General features: G+C 39.9%; 1 protein-coding gene across 1 annotated transcript; it reads right to left on the bottom strand.

Annotated features, from left to right (window-relative positions):
• Positions 1-1313: 1313 nt before the first annotated feature.
• Positions 1314-21674, bottom strand: TMEM19 (transmembrane protein 19). The gene is made up of 6 exons (XM_079775745.1): positions 20961-21674; positions 17469-17582; positions 6081-6218; positions 5231-5485; positions 4144-4353; positions 1314-2805 (listed from the first exon to the last, which is right to left on the bottom strand). The coding sequence occupies exons 1-6, from the start codon at positions 21151-21153 to the stop codon at positions 2642-2644; spliced, it is 1074 nt and encodes a 357-aa protein (XP_079631871.1). The 5' UTR covers positions 21154-21674; the 3' UTR covers positions 1314-2641.
• Between the last annotated feature and the right edge of the window lie 279 nt (positions 21675-21953).

Genomic DNA, 21953 nt, shown 5'->3' with positions numbered 1-21953 from the left:
AGGGGGGGCAGTAAGGGGCGACCAGGCCAGTGGGGGGAGGGCAGTTAGGGGCGATCAGGCAGGCAGGCAGATGAGCAGTTAGGAGCCAGTGGTCCCGGATTGTGAGAGGGATGTCCGACATCCCCCGAGGGGTCCTGGATTGGAGAGGGTGCAGGCTGGGCTGAGGGGACCCCCCCCGCCCCTGTGCACTAATTTCGTGCACTGGGCCTCTAGTCTAAAATATTTCTAATAGCTAAACAGTATTCCTTTTTAAATTGTACTCCCTACGATATAATTATTTTGATATTGTCTGGCTTTCTCATAGCCTTTCTCATTCGTAAGAGGAGAAAAACTTGCCCTGGCTGGTGTGGCTCAGGTGGTTGAGCATTGTCCCGTGCACTGAAAGGTTGCCAGTTCGATTCCTGTTCAGGGCACATACCCAGATTGTGGGTTATCTGGGTAGGGTTGGGTGTCTATGGGAGGCAACCGATTGATGTTTCTCTCTCCCTCCATCCCTCTAAAATAAAAAAAAGTAAAATAAAAAATAAAAAACATACAAAAGCAAACCTATTTTAAAAAAGAAAGAGAAAAACTTTAAATTCACAATTTTTTTTTCTTTTAATCCTCAACTGAGGATAATTTTGAGAGAGAGGGAGGGGAGGAGATAGAAACATTGATGTGAGAGAGAGATATTGATTGGTTGCCTCCCATACAGGCCCGGACCAGGGCCAGGGATCAAGCCTGCAACTGAGGTTCTTGCCCTTGACCAGAATTGAACCCGGGACTCTTCAGTCACGGGCTGACGCTCTATTCACTGAGCCAAACAAGCCCGGGCTCTATTCTTTTAATTTTTTTTTTTCTTGGATGTAAGCATCCAAATTGAAACTGCAAAATGACAGTAATAAAATTTCATTGATTAAAAAGAAAATACACCCCAAACAATTACTATGTAGAAACGATTCAAAGTTCTTTGAGAAGGTGGGAGAGGGAGCGAGGTTTGTTGAGGGGAAAGTGGAGGTAAAAGATATTTTAACTTTATCTTTAATATTCTAATTATTTAAAAAGTAAATTCAGAATATTACTTAAGTAATAAATTTTATTTTTAAAAATCCAAACATAAAAAAGTGTTGTCATCACATGTAGAAAATAAATTTTGAAAGGGCAAGTTATGATAAATGAGAGAGAACATAGCTAGTCTTGGCAGGTAGAATAATCTCAGGAGACTTGCCCTGCCAACATGGCCTAACAATAATTTTCTGACTCATTAGTTCCAAAACCATGAATATTGCATCACATGTATTAAGAAATGTTGGAATCATCACAGTCCTCAAATATTCAGGTAGCCAAACTAGTTTTTTATTTTCCTCCAGAAATATGTTCTGATTATCAGCTTTCAATGACTTAAAGAAACATGTTTAGAGTCAAACAACTTAACTTAATAAACATATATTAAAGACCCATATATTTTTAAAATGTTCAGGACCTTCTGGAGTTACGGATACTCCATTAGGAAATTGAATAATTAAGCTGCATAATTGTGTTTACATCTTTAAAGTACGTACAATTCACCAGGGATTTGGTGGCTAAGTGCTGTTTTTTCTCACTGAGATAGCCTATTGAGAAAACAGTCTTTTCTCCTCAGGGAAAGACAGGTATGGAAAGCACATGAGAAATATTTTAAAGTACTTTTGGCAAAATAATCCACACCATATCAAAATCCTTTAGAACACAGTTAATCATAGTAAGGAACAAAATTGAAAAGCAGAATTCTCTTTTGTTGAGGCTATATGTAAAGGTGAGCACAACAGGTATATCACAGGAAATCATAGCATCCATCTTCCAGTAAATTCTAGATTACCAAATAATTTTCCAGTGACTTTTTAATTGTTTGGTATGCAAATGTAAAGCATATTCCTATATACATTTGAAAGACAGCTAGAAAATACATTAAAAATATTAAACTTGAGATGTATAGTAAGGTGCATATTTTTTAGATACAGGGCAGCTTTCTCTTGCTTTTATTTAAAAATATTTTTTCACGCATTTTAATGGTCATATGAAAAAGTCATTTATTTTATTTTCATTACTAACCCGAGGAAGGAAGAACAAATGTGGAATAGGCCTCACAGCCTAGGAATCAAACTACACACCTTTCACAATTGTAAATGGCAAGTAATGGAAGAAGCCCAGGATACTACACTTATTCAGACTTCCACGCACATCAGTTTAAACCACATAAAATGGATATAAAATTTGGGCAATTGGCACAGTGGCATTTCTCTGGCACAGCTGAGAACCATTTTTAAATTGAATGACTTTTAGTCCCCACACTAGTTTAAACAAACAAAACAAAATTTATACCTACCATGTAGAAACTTTCAGTTCAACAGATCAATATATGCCCATATACAGGGGCATTGTGGTTTTATTGCTCAAGAAGCTCCATTCAGCAGAAGAAAAAATGGTAAGTTCTATGTACTCTTGTCTTTCACTGGAACATGTTAACTGATGAGAGGAAAAATGTAGAATTCCATCACAATGGGATACGAGAGGTGCTGGCATTTCCCCTTTGCCATTACAATTATTCTTCTTAGGATGAAACTTGGGATTGCAAATTTAGCTGGATCTACCACAGTTTCAACCTTCGTAAATGAGATAAAGTTCACAACCTGGGCCAGAAACCCCAAGCAGCTGTTGGGAGCAGGAGAGCAATAAGGACAGAAGAAAACAGATTCACCGCGTTGTTATCAAGAATTGGTTTCCCTGCTATGTGCTTCGCCTCATTCGTTGGGCTGTTGACCACCATGCCAGTGTTTTCATCCAAACCTAGAGTGGAAAAGAAGCCACGTGAGGTCCAAAATCCAAATGACTAGATAAAAAAACACCCTTTTTCCTCCAAAGGAAATAATCTTTGAAAGATTAGCAGTCACTTATAAAATGACTTTAGTGGATAATCTATACGGTGAGAAGAGATGGAACCCTTCATTACAAAAGGCCTCTTTGAATAAATGGGTTTCAGTACCCCTCAATACTGTTTTCTCAACATTGCTGGAGTTCATTCAGAAATAGAAAAGAGAACATGAAAAGCAGAAATAACATGAAACTGGCAGACTGGGCCTGCCTTCCCAGTAGTTCCCCTCCAAGACCAGCCTATAAGGCCCCCGAGAATAGAGATCATGCCAGCAGCCTCTGCAATGGATGCCCAGGACCCAGCATGGTGCCAGCACAAAGGAAGCACACCAAGATTTAATGAATGGATTAACCTGTCCACAGCCCACAATTGTTTTTCAACCCACTCAATACGATCAGAAACTTTAGAGCCCAGTTTAGAATAAAACTCTTTAAAAAACTTGTGTGTGTGCATGTGTGAGTACAATTATTGAGCCCTCGATGTGAATTAAAATCAGACTGATTCCTCCTTAGCATTGAGACGAGACTAAAAAAACTGAGAGCACAAACATTTTGATTGGTTGTGAGGGGAGCGCAAGGGCAAGCAGATTATATTGGGGCATGAGAATTGGGAGGACAGTACTCAGGGAAACTTTCTCTAGACTCCCAGCCGCTTAATTATATGAATCAAAGGAGAAAATGTAGTTGACTAGCATGTGGAGTAAATATACTCCTAACAAAATATGTCAGTACACTGACATGACGGGAGAGTGTCAGGACAAAGCACAGAAACCTTTTGGGAAAACGGCCTCTCCCTTGTATCTTTAGTGGGGCTAAAAACTCAGTAGGGAGGAAAGCAAGCATGATGTCACAGTAGAAAAAGTCACATGTGTATAGTTAGATTAGTACAGTAATTGTCTCTCAAATGGACTTGGAAAACAAGTGGAAGGACAGGGCATTAACATGATTTGATCCCCAAACCCGTTCTGCTTTCCTGGGATAAAGTGAAGTCCCATTAGCAAAACCATCTGTTTCCTGCACTGTCATATCCTCCCCACACAGCTTCTACTCCTTGTTCTGCAGGACTAATTCTTTCAATGAGCTTAACAAAAAAGAGTAAGAAAGTCAAAATCATAGACTTTGCCTTATCACTCCTGGTCTCTCAACTCCTGGTGTCTTTAGGGTTGTTTTCATTGTCATATCCTTTTATTTTCCATATTTCTTTCCCATTTCTTTAACACACCAGTAAGTTGTAATAATAAGTAATGTTCTTACCTGTAAATTGCATTGTAGCTCCTAAGTATGAGTCCATAATTGATCCTAGTAATCCAGCCAGACCCCCAAATGCAATAATTGGCCACTGGGGAGCAGAAATGTCCAAATCATTAACAAAAACCAATTGTGTGAGGAAGTAGGCAATGCCCACAAAGGTACCACCAAGGAGACTGGAAACAAGGCCCACTATCGTGACCCCTCCATTGGTCCCTGAAGAAGAAACATGGATAAAATCATCTTGTTAACAATCAGCAAACAATAGAGGCAAGGAAAGCAGGACATTTTGGTGCCTATCCCCTCAAGACTACTTTAAAGAAAGGGTTCTCTGATTTAATCCAAAGATCTTAAGACCATAGCCTACTTAGGAAGCAGTCTTTTCTCCTCAATAACTGTTGACACTCTAAGCAGTGAAGTAGACTGGTTCAGTGGAGCTAGACTGCCTGGTTTCAATCTTAGTTCAGCTGTGACTGTGAATGCAGTGAAGGTACCTGACTTCTCTATTCCTTAATTTCCTTGTTTGTAAGATAGAAATCATCAAAGAACCAACTCGTATGTTATTAAGAGTAGTTAATGGTAATTCATGTAGATCAATGCCTTGCATATAGTAGTTACTCAAATATGTTAGCTGTTCATGATGATAATGATGAAGGAAAAGAAGAAAAGGAGGCAAGAAGGAGCAGGAAAAAAGAAAAGGAGTTAGAAAAGGAGGAAAATAAGACAAGGGACAAAGAAGAACGGGAGGACGAGGCAATGACAAAGATGACAAAGAAGTGTTAGTAGCTGGCAATAGTAATGGGAAACGGAGATACATGTGAAAGCACTAACCACATACTAGACCCTCAAGAAATACTCTATTGTCCGCTCCCCCGCCCCACCTTTTCCTTTCTCACTGGTATGTCTGTGAATCAATCTCTATGTTTCTGTATTGTTTTATCTAGGGCTCGCTAACTTTTTCTGCATTTTAAGACTACAGCAATTTTCCAATCAAGGAGACTAACAATTCCTCAAAGACTCTTAACTAAGAAACACAATAAATCAAAGTTTTTCTTTTGTTCATTTTTTTTTCTTAAGAAACTGAAATACTCACCAACTGGAACTCTCTCCCACGTTGTTATCAGCCTTGGTGGGCTTTTACTCAGAACAGGGCCAATTTCTGAAGCCCATGTGTCACCAGCCGAGCAGGCCAGTGCTGCCAAGAGAGACAAACACATCCAGGAAGCAGTGTGCTGCTTGGAAAAGTCTATTGGGATTTCTCCGGGGCCATTTTCTATCATGTACAGCAGGGCCAGCTCTGTGGGTACAGCTCCATTACAGAACACCTGAATCCAATTCCTCTGCCCGCCTAGCAGCAAAAAGGACAAGAAATGTTTTCTTCTCAGAAGGAAAATTACGCTGCTTTAGGAACTTAAATATTTTAACATTTAAGAAAAGAAAAATGACAAATTTTTAAGTGACTAAAAGTGGGATGGTACCTTTGCCCACATTCTATATTGTTTTAGAATAGTGAAAGACTTTAGTGCTTCTAAAATTTTGCTCTTACTTGTTATTGTGGTGAAGTAATGATAAATTAAATCAGGCTACTAATTTAATTCTCATATAACATTTATCTATTTCAACAGTCTAAACATGTTTTGATTAAAAGCTTATATGTTAGGATGAAACAAAGTTACTCTTTGAAATACCGTCAAACATTGTCTGACTGGTGCAGCTCAGAGGTTGAGCATCAACCCATGAATGAGGAGGTCACGGTTAGATTCCCGGGTTAGGGCCCATGCCCAGGTTTCATGCTCAATCCCCAGTAGGAGGCATGCAAGAGGCACCCGACTGATGATTGCTATCACTGATGTTTCTCATTCCTCTCTTCCTCTCCCTTCCTCTCTCTGAAATCAATTAAAAATAAAAACATATTAAATAATGTCAAATATAACTCATGTTACCTTCTTTATATTCTGAATCTAGACGCTTCTTTATTTCTCCCTTCCATTTAGTGAGTTTTGAAGAAGAAAGGAAAAACATCAGCAAAGAGGTAAAAAAGCTGAAATTGGCAATAGTTAGGATAAATCCGACTATCAGCCCTGAAAGAAACACATATACACACAGAATTATACTTAATCCAAACATTAATACTGTGAAAAAAAGAACTGATTTTTCCCTGGTTATTTTCACATTATAACCTGAAATATACATATCCATTTTTACCAATTAAGGTATTACCAAACAGTAAACTAAATGTCAGTTTGGTTAAATTGAGATGTATTTCTTACTATATTCTGACCTCCTTTCACACAAACTATGCTATGTAAATGTAAAATATTATTTTTGAAACACTTTATAATGGAATTGCAGAACACAATATGATTTTATTATTAAACAATATGCATTATATATATTATCCTTCTATATAATAAAAGCCTAATATGCACATTGTTCCCTCAGGTGGTCGTTCAACCACTCGCTATGACGTGCGCTGACTACCAGGGGGCAGTAACCAACTTCCCGCGGTGCCCAGGTGGGGGGCTGCGACCTCTCGCTGGCTACCTGGAAGCAGGAGGTGCGGTAGAGAATGTGGGGTGTCTGCCGAGCTCGCTCTCATTCCCCCTGCTACTCTCCCCCCACCCAGGACGCCAGGGCTCTTGTGCAGGGGAAGCCCCCACACTCAGGTGCCAGGAGCCCCCGAGGATCCCGCCCCGTACCCGCACGGCCTCTTCCAGGTGAGCCGGGCCGCAGCCATTGGGACCGCAGGGGCTGGTTGGGCTCCCCGTGGGTTCGCGCAGAAGCTGATTTGTGAGGCCGGCTGGGAGAGAGTGCACTGCCCGCCGGTTTCTGTGCAGCGCCGCTGGGCGGCCCAGATGCCCACGCTGCGCCCTTGCCCGCGGCATCCAGCCGTGCTCACCGCATCTCCATGTGGGGACTTGGGCGCCATGACTCAGGTGGAGGGGGGTGCATGGAGGTCTGGGGGCCCAGGTGCTGCCCAGGGCCCAGAGGTCAGCTGGGACCTGCCCTTCCACGCCAGATGCTCGAGCTTCGATTGCTGGCTAGGCCTAGGGACCACACCCATGCACGAATTTCATGCAATGGGCCTCTAGTATATAATATTTGGATGGCTAGTCCAAAGAATTTTCAAATTAACTGTGGTTCTCTCAGGGAGGTAAGACTATCAAGTCTTCCAGGTTTCTATTTTTTACATTTTCCTCCCATAGCCTGGGATTTGTTTTCCAATTTATAAAGAAAAAAATTTAAAATATAAGCTTTTTATCCTTTTCCAAGAAGTTTCACATGCTCTCGTGTTGAGCCTCACAAACTATGTGAGAAGACAGAGCATCTCTTGGATAAGTTTTCCTACTTAAATCTATGAAAATAATTATGGACTGCCTGTAGAACCAAAAATGGAATATATACTGTAAATGTGATTTTAGATTTAGATTTTGAGACCTTTCTCTCTCTCTCTCTCTCTCTCTCTCTCTCTCTCTCTCTCTCTCTTTTTGCTTGTTTGGGCAAACAAAGAAGAAAGAGGATATTCTTCATTTTTCCATGAGTGTCCAATTTTAAGAAAAGCTTCTAAAACCTATAGTTCAATCAGGAAAACAAGCAAAAAGGAAGCTTACATTTCATGACACGGAAGAGGAAAAAAAGGAAAGGTGTGCTCTCGTCATAGCAATATTCAAAGAGGCCCTGACATCAACTGCTAAATCAAAGAAATGTGCTCGAGACTTGCTGTGGGTTAAGTAAAAAATTATAAAGCCTCTCCATAGGTATTTCTATAAGGAAAGTACAAGCATATATTGAAATTGGCTTTTTAAATCACACCAAAATTCCTTAAAGGCCCTTTGTTACAAAATTTGAAAGTGTTCTAGTGAGTAAAGTTTGGTATCAAGGTAGCTAAGCACCCTCATTTCTATTATCACAATGGCTATTTAACCTTATAAAAATGAATTAGGATTCTGGGAAGATGGAGGAGTAGGAAGCACCAGGAATCTGTTCTCCCACTCCGACAAGAACTGAGCTGAAAAAATCTGTCTGATAAAACTATTTTAGAACTCTAGTCTATTGAAGACTTGTAACTTCTAGTGGAAGGTCTGGGGGAAGCTGCTGTTAATTTCTGTTAATTTCAGCTCTTAGCTAGGTAGCAGCTTCCCTTCAACCACTGTCAGCAGGCAGTGCAGGAGTTGCAGGAGCAACTTGTACACAGCTTGTGGAAACCAGGTGGGCAATAAAGATCTTGTTTCCTAAATATCAAGATTTGTATTCTGATCACTGAGCGCTACTTCTGATCACAGAACTACAGGCACAAAGGCAGGCAGCTACCCTACACTGTTTCAAGCCCCTCCCTGTTTCACCGAGGCAACTTTCAAGGGATTTAAATGGCTGGCCCCCTCCTCTCCTTCATTTTTCTGTTTTTCCTCCTTTTGGGAGCCAGACATTTTAAAGACTAGGCCATTCAAAAGCAATTGCATGTATGTGGGAAAGGCGTAGGCTCAAAAAAGACTGAGACGACCTTAGGTTTTTGTTTTTGTTTTTTTCCCCCAATATATTTTATTGATTTTCCACAGAGAGGAAGGGAGAGGGATAGAGTGTTAGAAACATCGATGAGAGAGAAACATCGATCAGCTGCCTCCTGCACACCCCCTACCGGGGATGTGCCCGCAACCAAGGTACATGCCCTTGACCAGAATCGAACCCGGGGCCCCTGAGTCTGCAGGCCGATGCTCTATCCACTGAGCCAAACTGGTCAGGGCAAGACCTTAGGTTTTACACCTCAGGCTGATCCTTGACACAGAGACAACCTACAATAATCAAAAACAAAACAAAAACATAGCAAACCATGGGGATAAAGGAGATTCTGATTTCCAGAGTTACCACATTATTTAATTTCAACAAAAATATCACACAGCCTACAAAGAGGAAAATATGGCCCATTCAAAGGGGGGAAAAATAAATGAACAGAGTTCACTAAGGAAAGCCAGATGGTAGGCCTACTAAACAAAGATTTCAAAACAAGTGACTTAAAGATGCTCAAAAAAATATAGGTAGATGTGGTGAAAGTCAAGAAAACAATGTATGAACAATATGGAAATATAAACAAGGAGATAGAAAACCTAAAAAGAACCCAAAAAGAAATACTGGAACTCAAAAGTACAATAATAGAAACAAAAAATGTACTAGAGATTCAAGGGCACATTTGATCAGGCAGAAAAAAGAATCAGTATACCCTGGCTAGGTAGCTAATTTGGTTTGGGTGTTGTTCTGTACACCAAAAAGGTTGCAGGTTCAATTGCTAGTCAGGGTTCAATCTCCAGGCAGGATGCCTATAGGAGGCAACTGATCAATATTTCTCTCTCTCCCCTCCTTCCTCTCTCTCTAAAAATCAGTAAGCCCTAGCTGGTTTTGCCCAGGAGATAGAGCATTGGCCCGCAGACTGAAGGGTCCCAGGTTCGATTCTGGTCAAGGGCACATACCTCGGTTGCAGGCTCCATCCTCTGGCCCTGGTCAAGGCGTGTGGGGGAGGCAACTAATTGATGTGTTTCTTTCTCTCCCCCTTCCTTCCACTCTCTCTAAAAGTCAATGGAAGAGTATCCTTGGGTGAGGATTAACAAAGCAAACAAACAAATAAATAAATAAATATAAAAACATATCCTCAGGTGAGGATTTAAAAAAAGAATTAGTGAACTCAAATACAGAATAATGGAAATTATTGAATCTTAAGAACAGAAACAAAATAGATTTTGAAGGGAGTCTGAGGGACTTGTGGGACACCATTAAGTAGACCAACATCCAAATGTGGAAATCCCAGAAGGAGAAGAGAAAGGGAGAAGGGGGCAGAGAAATTATTTGAAGAACTATTGGCTTAAAACTTCCCAGGTTTGATGAAAGAAATGAATATAAACATGCAAAAATCTCAACAAACTCCAAATAGATGAATTCAAAGAGACCCACATTGAGACACACTATAATCAAACTTTCCAAAGACAACGAGAGAAGCTTGAAAGCAGTAAGAGGTAAGCAACTGGTCACAAACAAGGGATCAGAAACTTTGGAGGCCAGAAGGCCAGAAGGCACTGGGCTGCTATAGTCAGTACTAAGAGAAAAGAAAAATAAACTAAGAATACTATATCTAGCCAAACATGAGGGAGAAATTAAGACAGTCTTAAAATGTTAATGAGGTTATGCTGGCAAAAAATTCCAAGTACAATGTTATAACTTTAGGATGTTAAATGTAATTCTCTTGGTAACCAAAAAGAAAATAGTTATAAAATAAAATATACTCAAAAGGAAATAAGAATGAAAACATTACACTACAAAAAAATAATTAGCCCTCGCCAGTGTGGCTTAGTTGGATGGCAGCCATCCCATGCACCCAGAGATCACTGGTTTTCACAGGCCCGGGTTGCAGGCTTGATCCCCAGTAAGGGGCGTGCAGGATGCAGCTGATTGATGTTTCTCTCATCAATATTTCACTCTCTCTCGCTCTCCCTTCCTCATTCTCTAAAAAATCAATAAAGACATATTAAAAAACAATTAAACACAAAAAAGACTGTAATGCAGGAAAAGAGGAACAAAAAACTGTAAGTCATATAGAAAACAAATAGCAAAATGACAGAAGTCTCTCCTTATGGATAATTACTTTAAATGTAAATTAAACACATTTGATTGGCAAAATGAATAAGAATACATGATAAATCTATATAGTCTACTAGAGACTCACTTTAAATCCAATGACACAAATAGGTGGAAAATAAAAGGAGTTTAAAAGATTTTCTATGCAAATAGTAACCAAAAGAGGGCAGGGCTGGTTATACTAAAAGATAAAATCAGACTACTGTGCCCATGTGACATGACCCCATCATATTATTTTTAAAGGATTTCCCTTTTTTTTTTCTGACATAACAAGATACTATAGGCTCACTCCAAATCTACTTTGCCCCAGCCCTGGAAAGAGCCATTTCTCATAAACTGCTCTGGGTCAGTTTAGTGGGGAATGGATATTAGCGGTGAAGGTCTAGGCTCACACTGTGCTCATTGCTACTGGGGTATATTTGCTTTTTGTGGACAGGGCATACACATATACACACAAATATACACACATGCACATACATATATGCATGCATATATATGTGCACATATATATGTAAATATTCATACACATAAATATTTTAGAAACCACAAGATTACACCAATAACTCTATTTCCAATCCATCTCCACAGGCTCTCTATTGCTTTCCCCATTCCATATTTGTATGCCTCTTTCTCCTTAGTAAAAAACCTGGCTTCAAACAATGACAATGTCACTCATTTGCACAATCCTTTATTACATCTAAAACTGTTTTCGAATTGCTTCACCCCTACTATGACAAAAACAAACCTACCAAAAATAATTTTGGACTGGTTTGCAATTTTCCCCTCCCCCTAACCAAGTCATAGTTAAATACTGTGTTAGTAAATTATTCATTTTCTTTTTTTTCTTCAGTGTGCTTATAATATTAATTTAAAATACAATTGTGTTCATCTGTTTTAGTTTGCTTTCAGTTTTAGATTCCCCCCTCCATCTTTACTGATTTAATTTCATAAATCTGTAAAACACTGGCACGCTTTCAAAAATCAAACTTATATAAAAAAGTATACTCAGAAATGCCACTTCCTCCCAAATTCCTTCTGTTCCTCCCTCTATATTTTGCTCTCCCTCCATTTTCTGTAGGTAACCAACTTCACTTTTTTTCCAGTTTTTTATTGTTTCTTTTGATAAAGATAAGCAGATATATGCATGTTTTGTTATTTTTTCTTATTCCTCACACAAAAGGGAGCATTCTCTATATGCTCTTTTGAATTCTCAGGCACACTTTCATACTAATTTCACAAACCTTCTTTTAGGGAGAGAATGTGCTAATCTACCACTGAGCATATCTGTGGCACCCAAGAAATTTACATTCTGCTTTATAAATTGGTCTCTCACAAGTTTGGCTGCTTCAAGTCTTAACTTGTGGGTCTGACAAAAATCCAAGTTTTAGCCCTGGAGGGATACCAGCTTCCCAGAATGTGATAACCACACCAAGGCACTTACATTGTGTAGCTCTGTCCCGGCTGCCTGCTTGTATTTTTTTTTTTTTCCCTTTCCACTGAATTTATTGGAGTGGCCTGCTTGTTTTTTAACTACAAACTTTTCCATTTCTGACTAACTCTACGACTGACAATTCTGTTCTCTGTAACTCTTACGATAAATATATCCAATTTTGCTATATGAAGATTTTTATTAAATAACACATTAAACAAAATTATAGTAAGTAATGAAATAAAAGATTAAATAAGTGTCAAATAAGTTAATATTTATTTAATAAATAAGTATTAAACTATATTTTATTAAATAATAGAATAGGAGACCAGGGTCCTATTTTTGTAGTAACTCTTTTCATTGGTTAGCTCAAGGTTCAAGTACTGCAACTGTGACATTTATTGATTGATTTACCCAGATATACTCAATTATTGGCATTTTACTTAAATTTAGTACATTTTAATTGAGAGTGCAAGAAATAGGCTAATGCTGTATGAAATACATACTAATAAAGTGCTGTAGTTCTGCAGTTGAATAGTGTGGAGTACAAATCTCAGCTCCTCCATTTACCTCTACATGACTAGGAGAAGTTACCTAACCTAAAGCTTGGATTTCTCATCTCTATGTATAAAAGCCTAAGCGACCATTACAACTGAACAACTGCAATGACTGGTCGACCAGTTGTTATGACACACACTGATCACCAGGGGGAAGATGCTCAATGTGAGAGCTGCCCCTGGTGGTCAGTCCCTCCCACAGCCAACCTCCTGCAGCCAGCCAATCTCCCACGGTCCCTCCTCCTGGCCGGTCCCTCCCCCTGGCCAGCCGGCCAACCTCCTGCAGTTCCTCCCCCAGCCAGCCAACCTCCTGTGGTCCCTCCCCTGCACCCCCCCCCCCCTCCGTCCCTTCCCCCGGCCAGCAGGCCCCGATCGGCCCAGCCCCAATCGGCTCAGGGACCCCACCCATGCATGAATTCATGCACTGGGCCTCTAGTTAGGAAATAAGAGGAATAATAATTCCTACCTCACTGGCTTACTGCAAAAATTTAAAAGAGATAATTTTTATAATGTGATTATATTTTCCAGTATGTAGAAGCCCCTTAATAAATGTTAATTAATATCATGGGTAGTGCCTTAGCTGGTTTGGCTCAGTGGATAGAGTGTCGGCCTGCAGACTGAAGGGTCCCGGGTTTAATTCTGGTCAAGGGCACATGCCCGGGGTTGTGGGCTCCATCGCCAGTAGGGGGAGTGTAGGAGGCAGCCGATCAATGATTCTCTTTCACCATTGATGTTTCTATCTCTCTCCCTTCCTCTCTGAAATAAATAAAAATATATTAAAAACAAAAAAACAAAATAAGGTGCTCCCAAAGCACTAGAAGATTCAAGGATTATGGCTGACTTCTGACTTTAAAATAAGTAAATTCTGTACCCACTAGATGCCATCTGGGTAAGAACTGTCTACAAACTGTCTACAAATGAGGGTGGGAGTGAAGTTACACCCAAAATTCCAACCAAGGTGATTTAGGTATAATCTTTGGCATTATCAAAATTTTATAATTTAATAAACTCAAATATAATCAATTGTATCACATGTAATTTACCTAGAGAAAGATACATCTTTAAAAGAGCCCTATCAGTTCTCCTCAACAGTAAGTCCATAATGCCTTATTTCATAAGATAAGATAAAGACATTCTTGCCTCTCCATCTGGCTTTGCTGCTGGTGTTTTGGATTGTATGTCCCAGGACCTGATCTTTTTTTCTGGCTAGCATATGACTCAGTAACCCCTTTCTTTCACAAAAGCTTTCGGCCTCGCAGGCTTTTTGTTTAACAACATGAAGGCCTAAAGAACCAGAGGTTGGCAGACTTGTTGAGCACTGTACAAGGAAGGAGACCCTTTGATTTGTGGACCTGCATTACTGTTTCTCAGACTTTGTTCTTACCCAAGCAACCTTCTAATTATCTTTTGACTTCTCAAATAACCTGACTACAACAGGGCTTGCCTGAACAGTGATGTTTACATTCCAGTTGGTCTGGTAGTTCCATATTTTATCAGATGAATGAAGTAGCATTCTGGCTCATGTATCAGTCCCTTGCAATAATGAGCAGCACAAACCAGGTTCCTAGGCTCTGATCAACTCTGGGTACCTGATAGAATGAGGTTTCCATTTCAGAAAGACTGAACACCAGACCTGAACTATGTTAAAGAAAGTTGTTAAGGCCCTAGCTGGTTTGGCTCAGTAGATAGAGTGTCAGCCTGCGGACTGAAGGGTTCCAGGCTTGATTCCGGTCAAGGGAACATGCCTGTGTTGCGGGTTTGATCCCCAGTAGGGGGTGTGCAGGAAGCAGCCGATCAATGATTCTCTCGGATCATTGATGTTTCTCTCCCTCTCCCTTCCTCTCTGAAATCAATAAAAATATACTTAAAAAAATATATATATATATACATATATATATATATATATATTTTAAAAAAATAAAAACGCGGTTAAGATCATCCTTGTGAGACAATCACCAGCCTTTCCTGACAACACCCCCATTTGCTGTGCACTTCCAGTACACTTACAGCATCTCCTTCAGGGGATTAAATGCCCCAAACCCATCATATTTATCATCTGTCTCTCCTGACTACAAATGTAAGCTGACAGTGGAATTTTTACTCATTTTGTTCACTACTAAATCCTAAGTGCCCAGAACAGTGCCTGGCATATAGGGAACCCTCACTAAATATTTGTTGAACAATTGAATGAAAAAAATGGTAAACCATTAAGACTAATAGTCTTGGCAAGTGAAATTAAATTCAAACTTTCCAGTCAAAAGCCTGATGACATATTGTCCACACTGACATGTTCAAAGGAATACAGTGAATAACTAGACTAGACAATATTTCTTTGGAGCAAATCACCTGCATAGTACTTTGCAGTTTACAAGCATTTTCCCACATATCCTCTCATGTGATTTACTCCACATTCTAGAAATACTCTCTCAAGGAGACTAGAGCCCTCCACTTTAGTGTTCACTTTAAGCATTGCCTCAATCTCCCTCTCATTCTTCTATCAACATTGAGCTATATGTTCCTATGTCAATAAGGATTCTAAACACCCAGATCCTGTGGAAGTTCTGAAACTCTTCTCAACCCTAAGCACAGTAATGGCATAATATGATAAACTTTAGTAAAATTCCTTTGACTATGAATAGTAGTAGTGGAATAAAAACAATAATAGCTTACATTTGTAAAACATTATTATGCATGCCAGGTATTATGCTAAAGATTTTACATGGATAACTCCTCATGATAAGTCAGTGCCCAAGGTACTATTATCCCCTCCTATTTTGCAGATGTGAAAATTACAACACTGAAAGTTTAAGTGACTTGTAGTCATACTCCACAACACTATTCCCAAGTACTGTGATATACTTTAAATCAGCATTACAATTTTTTTGTCCTTAAGGGGGAAAAAAGATACAAGCAAAAAAGATATCAACATGCCATAGAATGAACTGACTAGGAAAAGAGCAGAGGTTTTAAAATCAATCTACATGTTTCCTAAGCACCTATTATGTGTGTAACACTATTTAAAGAAGCATGGGACACAGAAGCATAAGATCACTGTCTTCAGGGACTTTATAATATGGTTGAAAACAGATAATAAATCACTAAAGGTGAATGTTTGTATAGTTTTAAAAGATGTGTTGTCCCACACATTATCTTGCTTGAGCCTTACCAATAACTCCATAGGACCTGGTTCACAAAAGATAAAGAAAAGTGAGGCTCTGTGGAGTTAGGCAAGGTGGCAAAGATCATAGAGATAGCAGGTAGCAGTGCTAAGATTCAAATACTCATCTTCTAATTCTAAATTACCGTATTTTCCGGCATATAAAACGACTGGGCGTATAAGATTTTCCTGGGTTAAAAAGTCGTCTTATATGCCAGAAAATACGGTAGTCCAATATATCTAATCCATTATATCTAATCCCATCAATATAGTCCAATATACCGTATTTTCCGGCATATAAAATGACTTTTTAACCCAGGAAAATCTTATACGCCCAGTCGTCTTATACGCCGGAAAGTACGGTAAGCTAGGTAGAGATGAATGGAGGCCCAAGGGTGAGAAGGCAGAAAAGAAAATGGTAGCAGAAAACAAAAAACAAAAGTAGAGATCAGAAAAATAAGAGAAAGTCAATATACAACAGGGAAATCAAAGGCAGACAACTTCAAGAAGTACTTAACCCTTCTTGCTATAATCAAGAAAAATAAAAATCAAGGCAAAGATACCAGAGAAAGGATATTTTTAGCAAAGCATAACTCTATTATTATATTTAAGGAGATAGTATAAACAGGGTACTACTTCCAAAGTGCTCACAAGAGTGCTTGATACATGGTACGTATAACATTACATTTACAAAATAAATATAACAACCATTCCTAATACTTATTGATTATATGGTAAGACAAAAGTCATATAAAAATATCAACATGGCCGAAACCGGTTTGGCTCAGTGGATAGAGCGTTGGTCTGCGAACTGAAAGGTCCCAGGTTCGATTCCGGTCAAGGGCATGTACCTTGGTTGCAGGCACATCCCCAGTAGGAGGTGTGCAGGAGGCAGCTGATCGATGTTTCTCTCTCATCGATGTTTCTCTCTATCCCTCTCCCTTCTTCTCTGTAAAAAAAATCAATAAAATATATTAAAAATATATATATATATCAGCATGGCCCTAGTTGGTTTGGCTCAGTAGATAGAGTGTCGGCCTGCAGACTGAAGGGTCTCGGGTTCTATTCCGGTCAAGGGCACATGCCCGGGTTGCGGGCTTGATCCTCAGTAGGGGGACAACCGATCGATGATTCTCTCTTATCATTGATGTTTCTTTCTCTCTCCCTTCCTCTCTGAGATCAATAAAAATATATTAAAAAATATTCTTAAAAAAAAATCATGTCTGTTAGCTATTTTTTCCAATGGCTCCTTTATTTCATACCTAGGGAGCATGCTCCAATGTTTCTGCTAGCAGATACTAATAGTTTAATCCAACTAAAGGAGCAGAGTAACCAAGGTCCTCAAAAGTCTATTAATTTACTTGCTATAAATTACCAAGTTAAATTTGTACATTACACTAAAAGGGTATGTTATTATCTGAAAACTTGACAGAATAGGAATGCTAAGCAATGTATAACTATAACATTATGATTTACAGTCTCGTATATTCAGAATTTAGAAAACATGAGTTTAAATTACACAAGCATGCACTTACTATATGGTTAAACATTCAATAGCAAAACATACCTCCTAAAGCCCCACTGTGATCTAGACTTTTCTTTTTAAAGCCATTTGATGCGATCAAAACAGGAACAAAAACAGAAAACAGCCAACGCCAAGGAGAAATAGGCTGTAAGTTACCTGAAAAATTATAAAGGTAGAGTGTAAATTGTGTGAAGCTTGCATAGGTTAGTCTTGGCTGTAAACATTGATAACTGCATTCTAGATTAAAATACTGTCCAATTGTTCCTCTCTCTGCCTTTCAGAGATTTTTTTTTTTAAGTAAGATTCTCACATGCTGCATATCTCAGGATTTAATGATTAGCAACTGATTTTTCCAAAGATTGCGGCTCATAGGTATTTTGCTTGGCTAGCATAACGTTTTTAAACAATTTGAGGTACCAAAAACAAACAAACTAAAAACAAAAATCAAAGAATAAACAATTTGAGTTAATATTTATTTATTGTTTTAAAAAATATATTTCTTTATTGATTTCAGAGAAGAAGGAAGGAGAGAGAGATAGAAACATCAATGATGAGAGAGAATCATTGATTGGCTGCCTCCTGCACGCCTCCCACTGGGGACCAAGCCCGCAACCCAGGCATGTGCCCTTGGCCAGAATCGAACCTGGGACCCTTCAGTCCACAGACTGACGCTCTATCCACTGAGCCAAGCCGGCTGGGGCTTGAGTTAATATTTAAAGATTAGATTTCATATACCAATCCAGATTCCTGGCTTCTGCCTTGTAAACTGGAAACTTGAGCCATGTGGCAGAATTGACTATAGTTGAAGAGAGGCTGCCTCTCTTATTTAAAAAAAAAAATGTTTTTATTGATTTTAGAGAGAGAGGAAGGGAAGGAGATAGAGAAATAGAATAATCATATATCGTCTGCCTCCTCCACACCTGCTACTGGGGATTGAGCTTGCTACCGAGCATGTGCCCTAACTGGGAATCGAACCAGGGACATCTTGGTTCATGGGTGGTTGTTCAACCACTGAGCACACCAGCCCCGCTTTTAGATGAATCATTGTTTTCCCGTTTGAAGTGCCCACCATTCCTGACAGACTCCCTAACACCAAGGCTGAGTGACTACAGTAAAGGAAAATGTGAACTATTGCTTGTGCCTATCAAAAATAGGAAAATGAGCCGAAACCAGTTTGGCTCAGTGGATAGAGCGTCGGTCTGTGGACTGAAAGGTCCCAGGTTCGATTCTGGTCAAGGGCATGTACATTGGTTGTGGGCACATCCCTGGTGGGGGGTGTGCAGGAGGCAGCTGGTCGATGTATTTCTCTCATCGATGTTTCTAGCTCTCTATCCCTCTCCCTTTCTCTATCCCTCTCCCATTCTCTCTGTGAAAAATCAATAAAATATATTTTTTTAAAAAAAGGAAAATGAAAGACAAAGAAGGTCATATGTTCAACAACAACAACAAAAAAAACCGGTGAAAATCCTATTTCTGAGAGAGAAAACTATTCCCTTGTGTTTAATATACAAAGACCTGGGACAGCTTCACTCATTTACATCCGGTGCGTGGCTCCAGGGGACCTTCAATTTACAAATCCTGTTTTATTCTATTGAGTTCGTCATAGTTAATACTGTTACTAAGGAGAATCTCCTCTCTTATCTCTCCTCCCCAACCCCTCATCTCCTACTGTGACTCATTATGATTGTCAATCTAAGAAATATTCAAACCTGTGAAGAATTTTAGTGAGTTTATTTGAGCCACAACTGTCGACAATTTCCGGGAAACAAAATCTCAACGGATTGAGATTATGCTCCAGAGAATGGCAGTTTATACATTACAATTGAAAGAGGATACGTTAAGTGGGTTACATGAAATCCATTGGTGATAGATTAGGGAGGCGGGAGAAAGCAAAGTGGGGAAACGTCTGGGATTGGATAAAAAGTAAAATGATAGACACATAGTCTTTTTACTTAGGTGGGTGCAGGATAGTTTAGCCAACAATTAACTAAATAACAATAAGGGATTTGTGGTCTCTGCAGAGTGGTGCCTGTGCTTTGAGGGTTCTGGAAAAAGGAAAATTACTTTGACATCCCAACAAATGTTATTGTAGAGGAAAAAAGACAATAGACAGGCTCAGTTAAGGTAAAGATTGACCTTTGTCAGGGAAGATGCTGGCCAAGGGCATGACTACCCACCACAAACTGCTTTTAGTATAAAAAGTTCTAATTTCAGCCCGGCAGGCGTGGCTCAGTGGCTGAGCATTCACAGTGCAATTCCTGGTCAGGGCACATGTCTGGGTTTTGGGCTCCATTCCTGGTGGGGGGTGTGCAGGAGGCAGCCAATCGATGATTCTCTCTCATCACTGATGTTTCTGTCTCTCTCTCCTTTCTGAAATCAATAATATATATATATATATATATATATATATATATATATATATATATATATATATAATTTAAAAAATTTATATATATATAAAATTTATATATATATATATATATATAAATTTTTTTTTTAAGTTTTAATTTCAGACCATCCTGTTTTGTTACTTTAAGGCCACCATGCAGGTCTTCCCTGAGCTAGTCAGGTAGCATGTGGCCCCTTTTCGTCCCTATGATGACGAGCCCAGAGTGTTTCCGTACCCTGGAGAACACCATTCGATTATTAACATGTCTCTGAAAGAGGACTAAGTTCTGAACTGGTAATCACAACATAATCATTTATGAGTTTCTCACTCTATTTCTCACTTTTCTCCTTGAACTGAACAGTATTTTGTTTTTATTTTTTAAATTTATTTTACTGATTTTTTACAGAGAGGAAGGGAGAGGGATAGAGAGTTAGAAACGTCCATGAGAGAGAAACATCAATCAGCACACCTCTTACTGGGGATGTGCCCACAACCAAGGTACATGCCCTTGACAGGAATCGAACCTTTAAATCTGCATGCCTACGCTCTATCCACCGAGCCAAACCGGCCAGGGCAGTATTTTGTTTTTATAGAAGTACCAAAGAAGTGTGTGTAAATACAAACTTATGCTCTAATGCAGATGCAAAACCTTAAAGACTTGAGTCCCGAGTACCTTCTATTTGTGCAAAGTGGCCCCAGACTTTAAAAGGACTGTTCTTTTGAAATGACCAAACAGCAAACAAATCCTCTAAATCTCCAAATATAAACACTATATATTTTTTTATTTTTACAGGACAAATAAAACTGATAAACTACATTATGAATATTCTTATTAAAAGTATTACTTTATGTGCTTTACAAAAACTATGCTTTAGTTATTTCTCACCAAGACAGATGTAATAATTACATATTCTGAAATAGATGTAACTAATGTTATCACAAGCAGCATTTATTAAAGGGTTCAGAACGTTAAAGGCACTGTTTATACTTTCTGGGAAATTAAATCCAGGCTGTGGAAGTTAAGTAAACACAATTCATAACCAACTTATATTCGGAGGATAGAAGTTTTGGGTTTCACAATGGTACAATTTTAAATTCCACCGGTTAGTTTATTTAAAAAAAGAACTCGGGACATTCAGACTTACCGTAATAGGTGCTTGCAGTCATAGACAAAATCCAGAAAGCTAAAGAAATGCAAATGATCAGACTCAGTATAACTATATTAGTTATCATCTTTATATATTTTTTGCATATACTGTCGTCAAGATCTGTCATGAAAAATAAAGATATGAGCAACTGGGGAAGAAAATATAAAGCATTTCTGAGAAAAATAATCATTTAAGATGCTAGCAAAACCCTTGTGTGGAGGCGAACATAAATGCCAGCATCTTCCAACGATCCAAACAGTAATACAAAGGCAAACTACTCCTGGAAACTTGCTGGTGGAGGGGTTAACGATCCATTGAGAACTCAAAACGCATGCTCTCAGGGGGCCGGCTCCCGGACGGCGGTCACCGCACACCCTCGGTCCCGGCACCTCCGAACGCCCCGGGCAGGAAGATGGAAGAACAGCGGAAGCAGCCAATCAGCGGTCGCGAGGATGGCGAGCTCCGCTCCCACCGCCCGCCCACGCGCCGACGCAGTGGGTCCGGTGCCACCAAGTGGCGGAAGTGGAATTGGAACCCGGACAGGTCCCGGCAGCCAGCCCGACGAGACGGAGAGCGGCCACGGTGCGGCGGCCGCCCGCGCCGCCCCGGGAGTCCAGATCCAGCCCGCCAGCGCCTGGGGCCTGGAGCTCAGCCCGCGGCCGCCGCGGCTCCCCCTCCGGCGGCTCCCCCTCCGCGCGCAGGCGCCGTGGCCGCCCGAGGACGTCGCCGCGTTCACGTGAGCCTTTAAAAGGCGGCTCCCAGGTCGGGGGGCTCGGGCAGACCCACCGAGAGGTGGCTGCTGCGGCGCGGGCCTGCGGGGTGCGCACTGCCCCTAGCCATAGTATTGCTGTCTGGGACCTTCTGGGTGAGGACACAGGGAAACGCCAACAAGTGAAACCACCGCCTGGGTAGTAACAGAATAAAGGAATGCAGGTGAATTTAGACCCCGTAAGTCCATTTCAAGCATAACATTCAAATACTTTTTCATCT

Source organism: Cnephaeus nilssonii (assembly GCF_951640355.1).
Source record: "Cnephaeus nilssonii genome assembly, chromosome: 6".
Lineage (NCBI taxonomy): Eukaryota > Metazoa > Chordata > Mammalia > Chiroptera > Vespertilionidae > Cnephaeus > Cnephaeus nilssonii.
The sequence above is the reverse complement of the archived record's forward strand: the minus strand, read 5'-3'. Positions and strand labels throughout refer to the sequence as shown.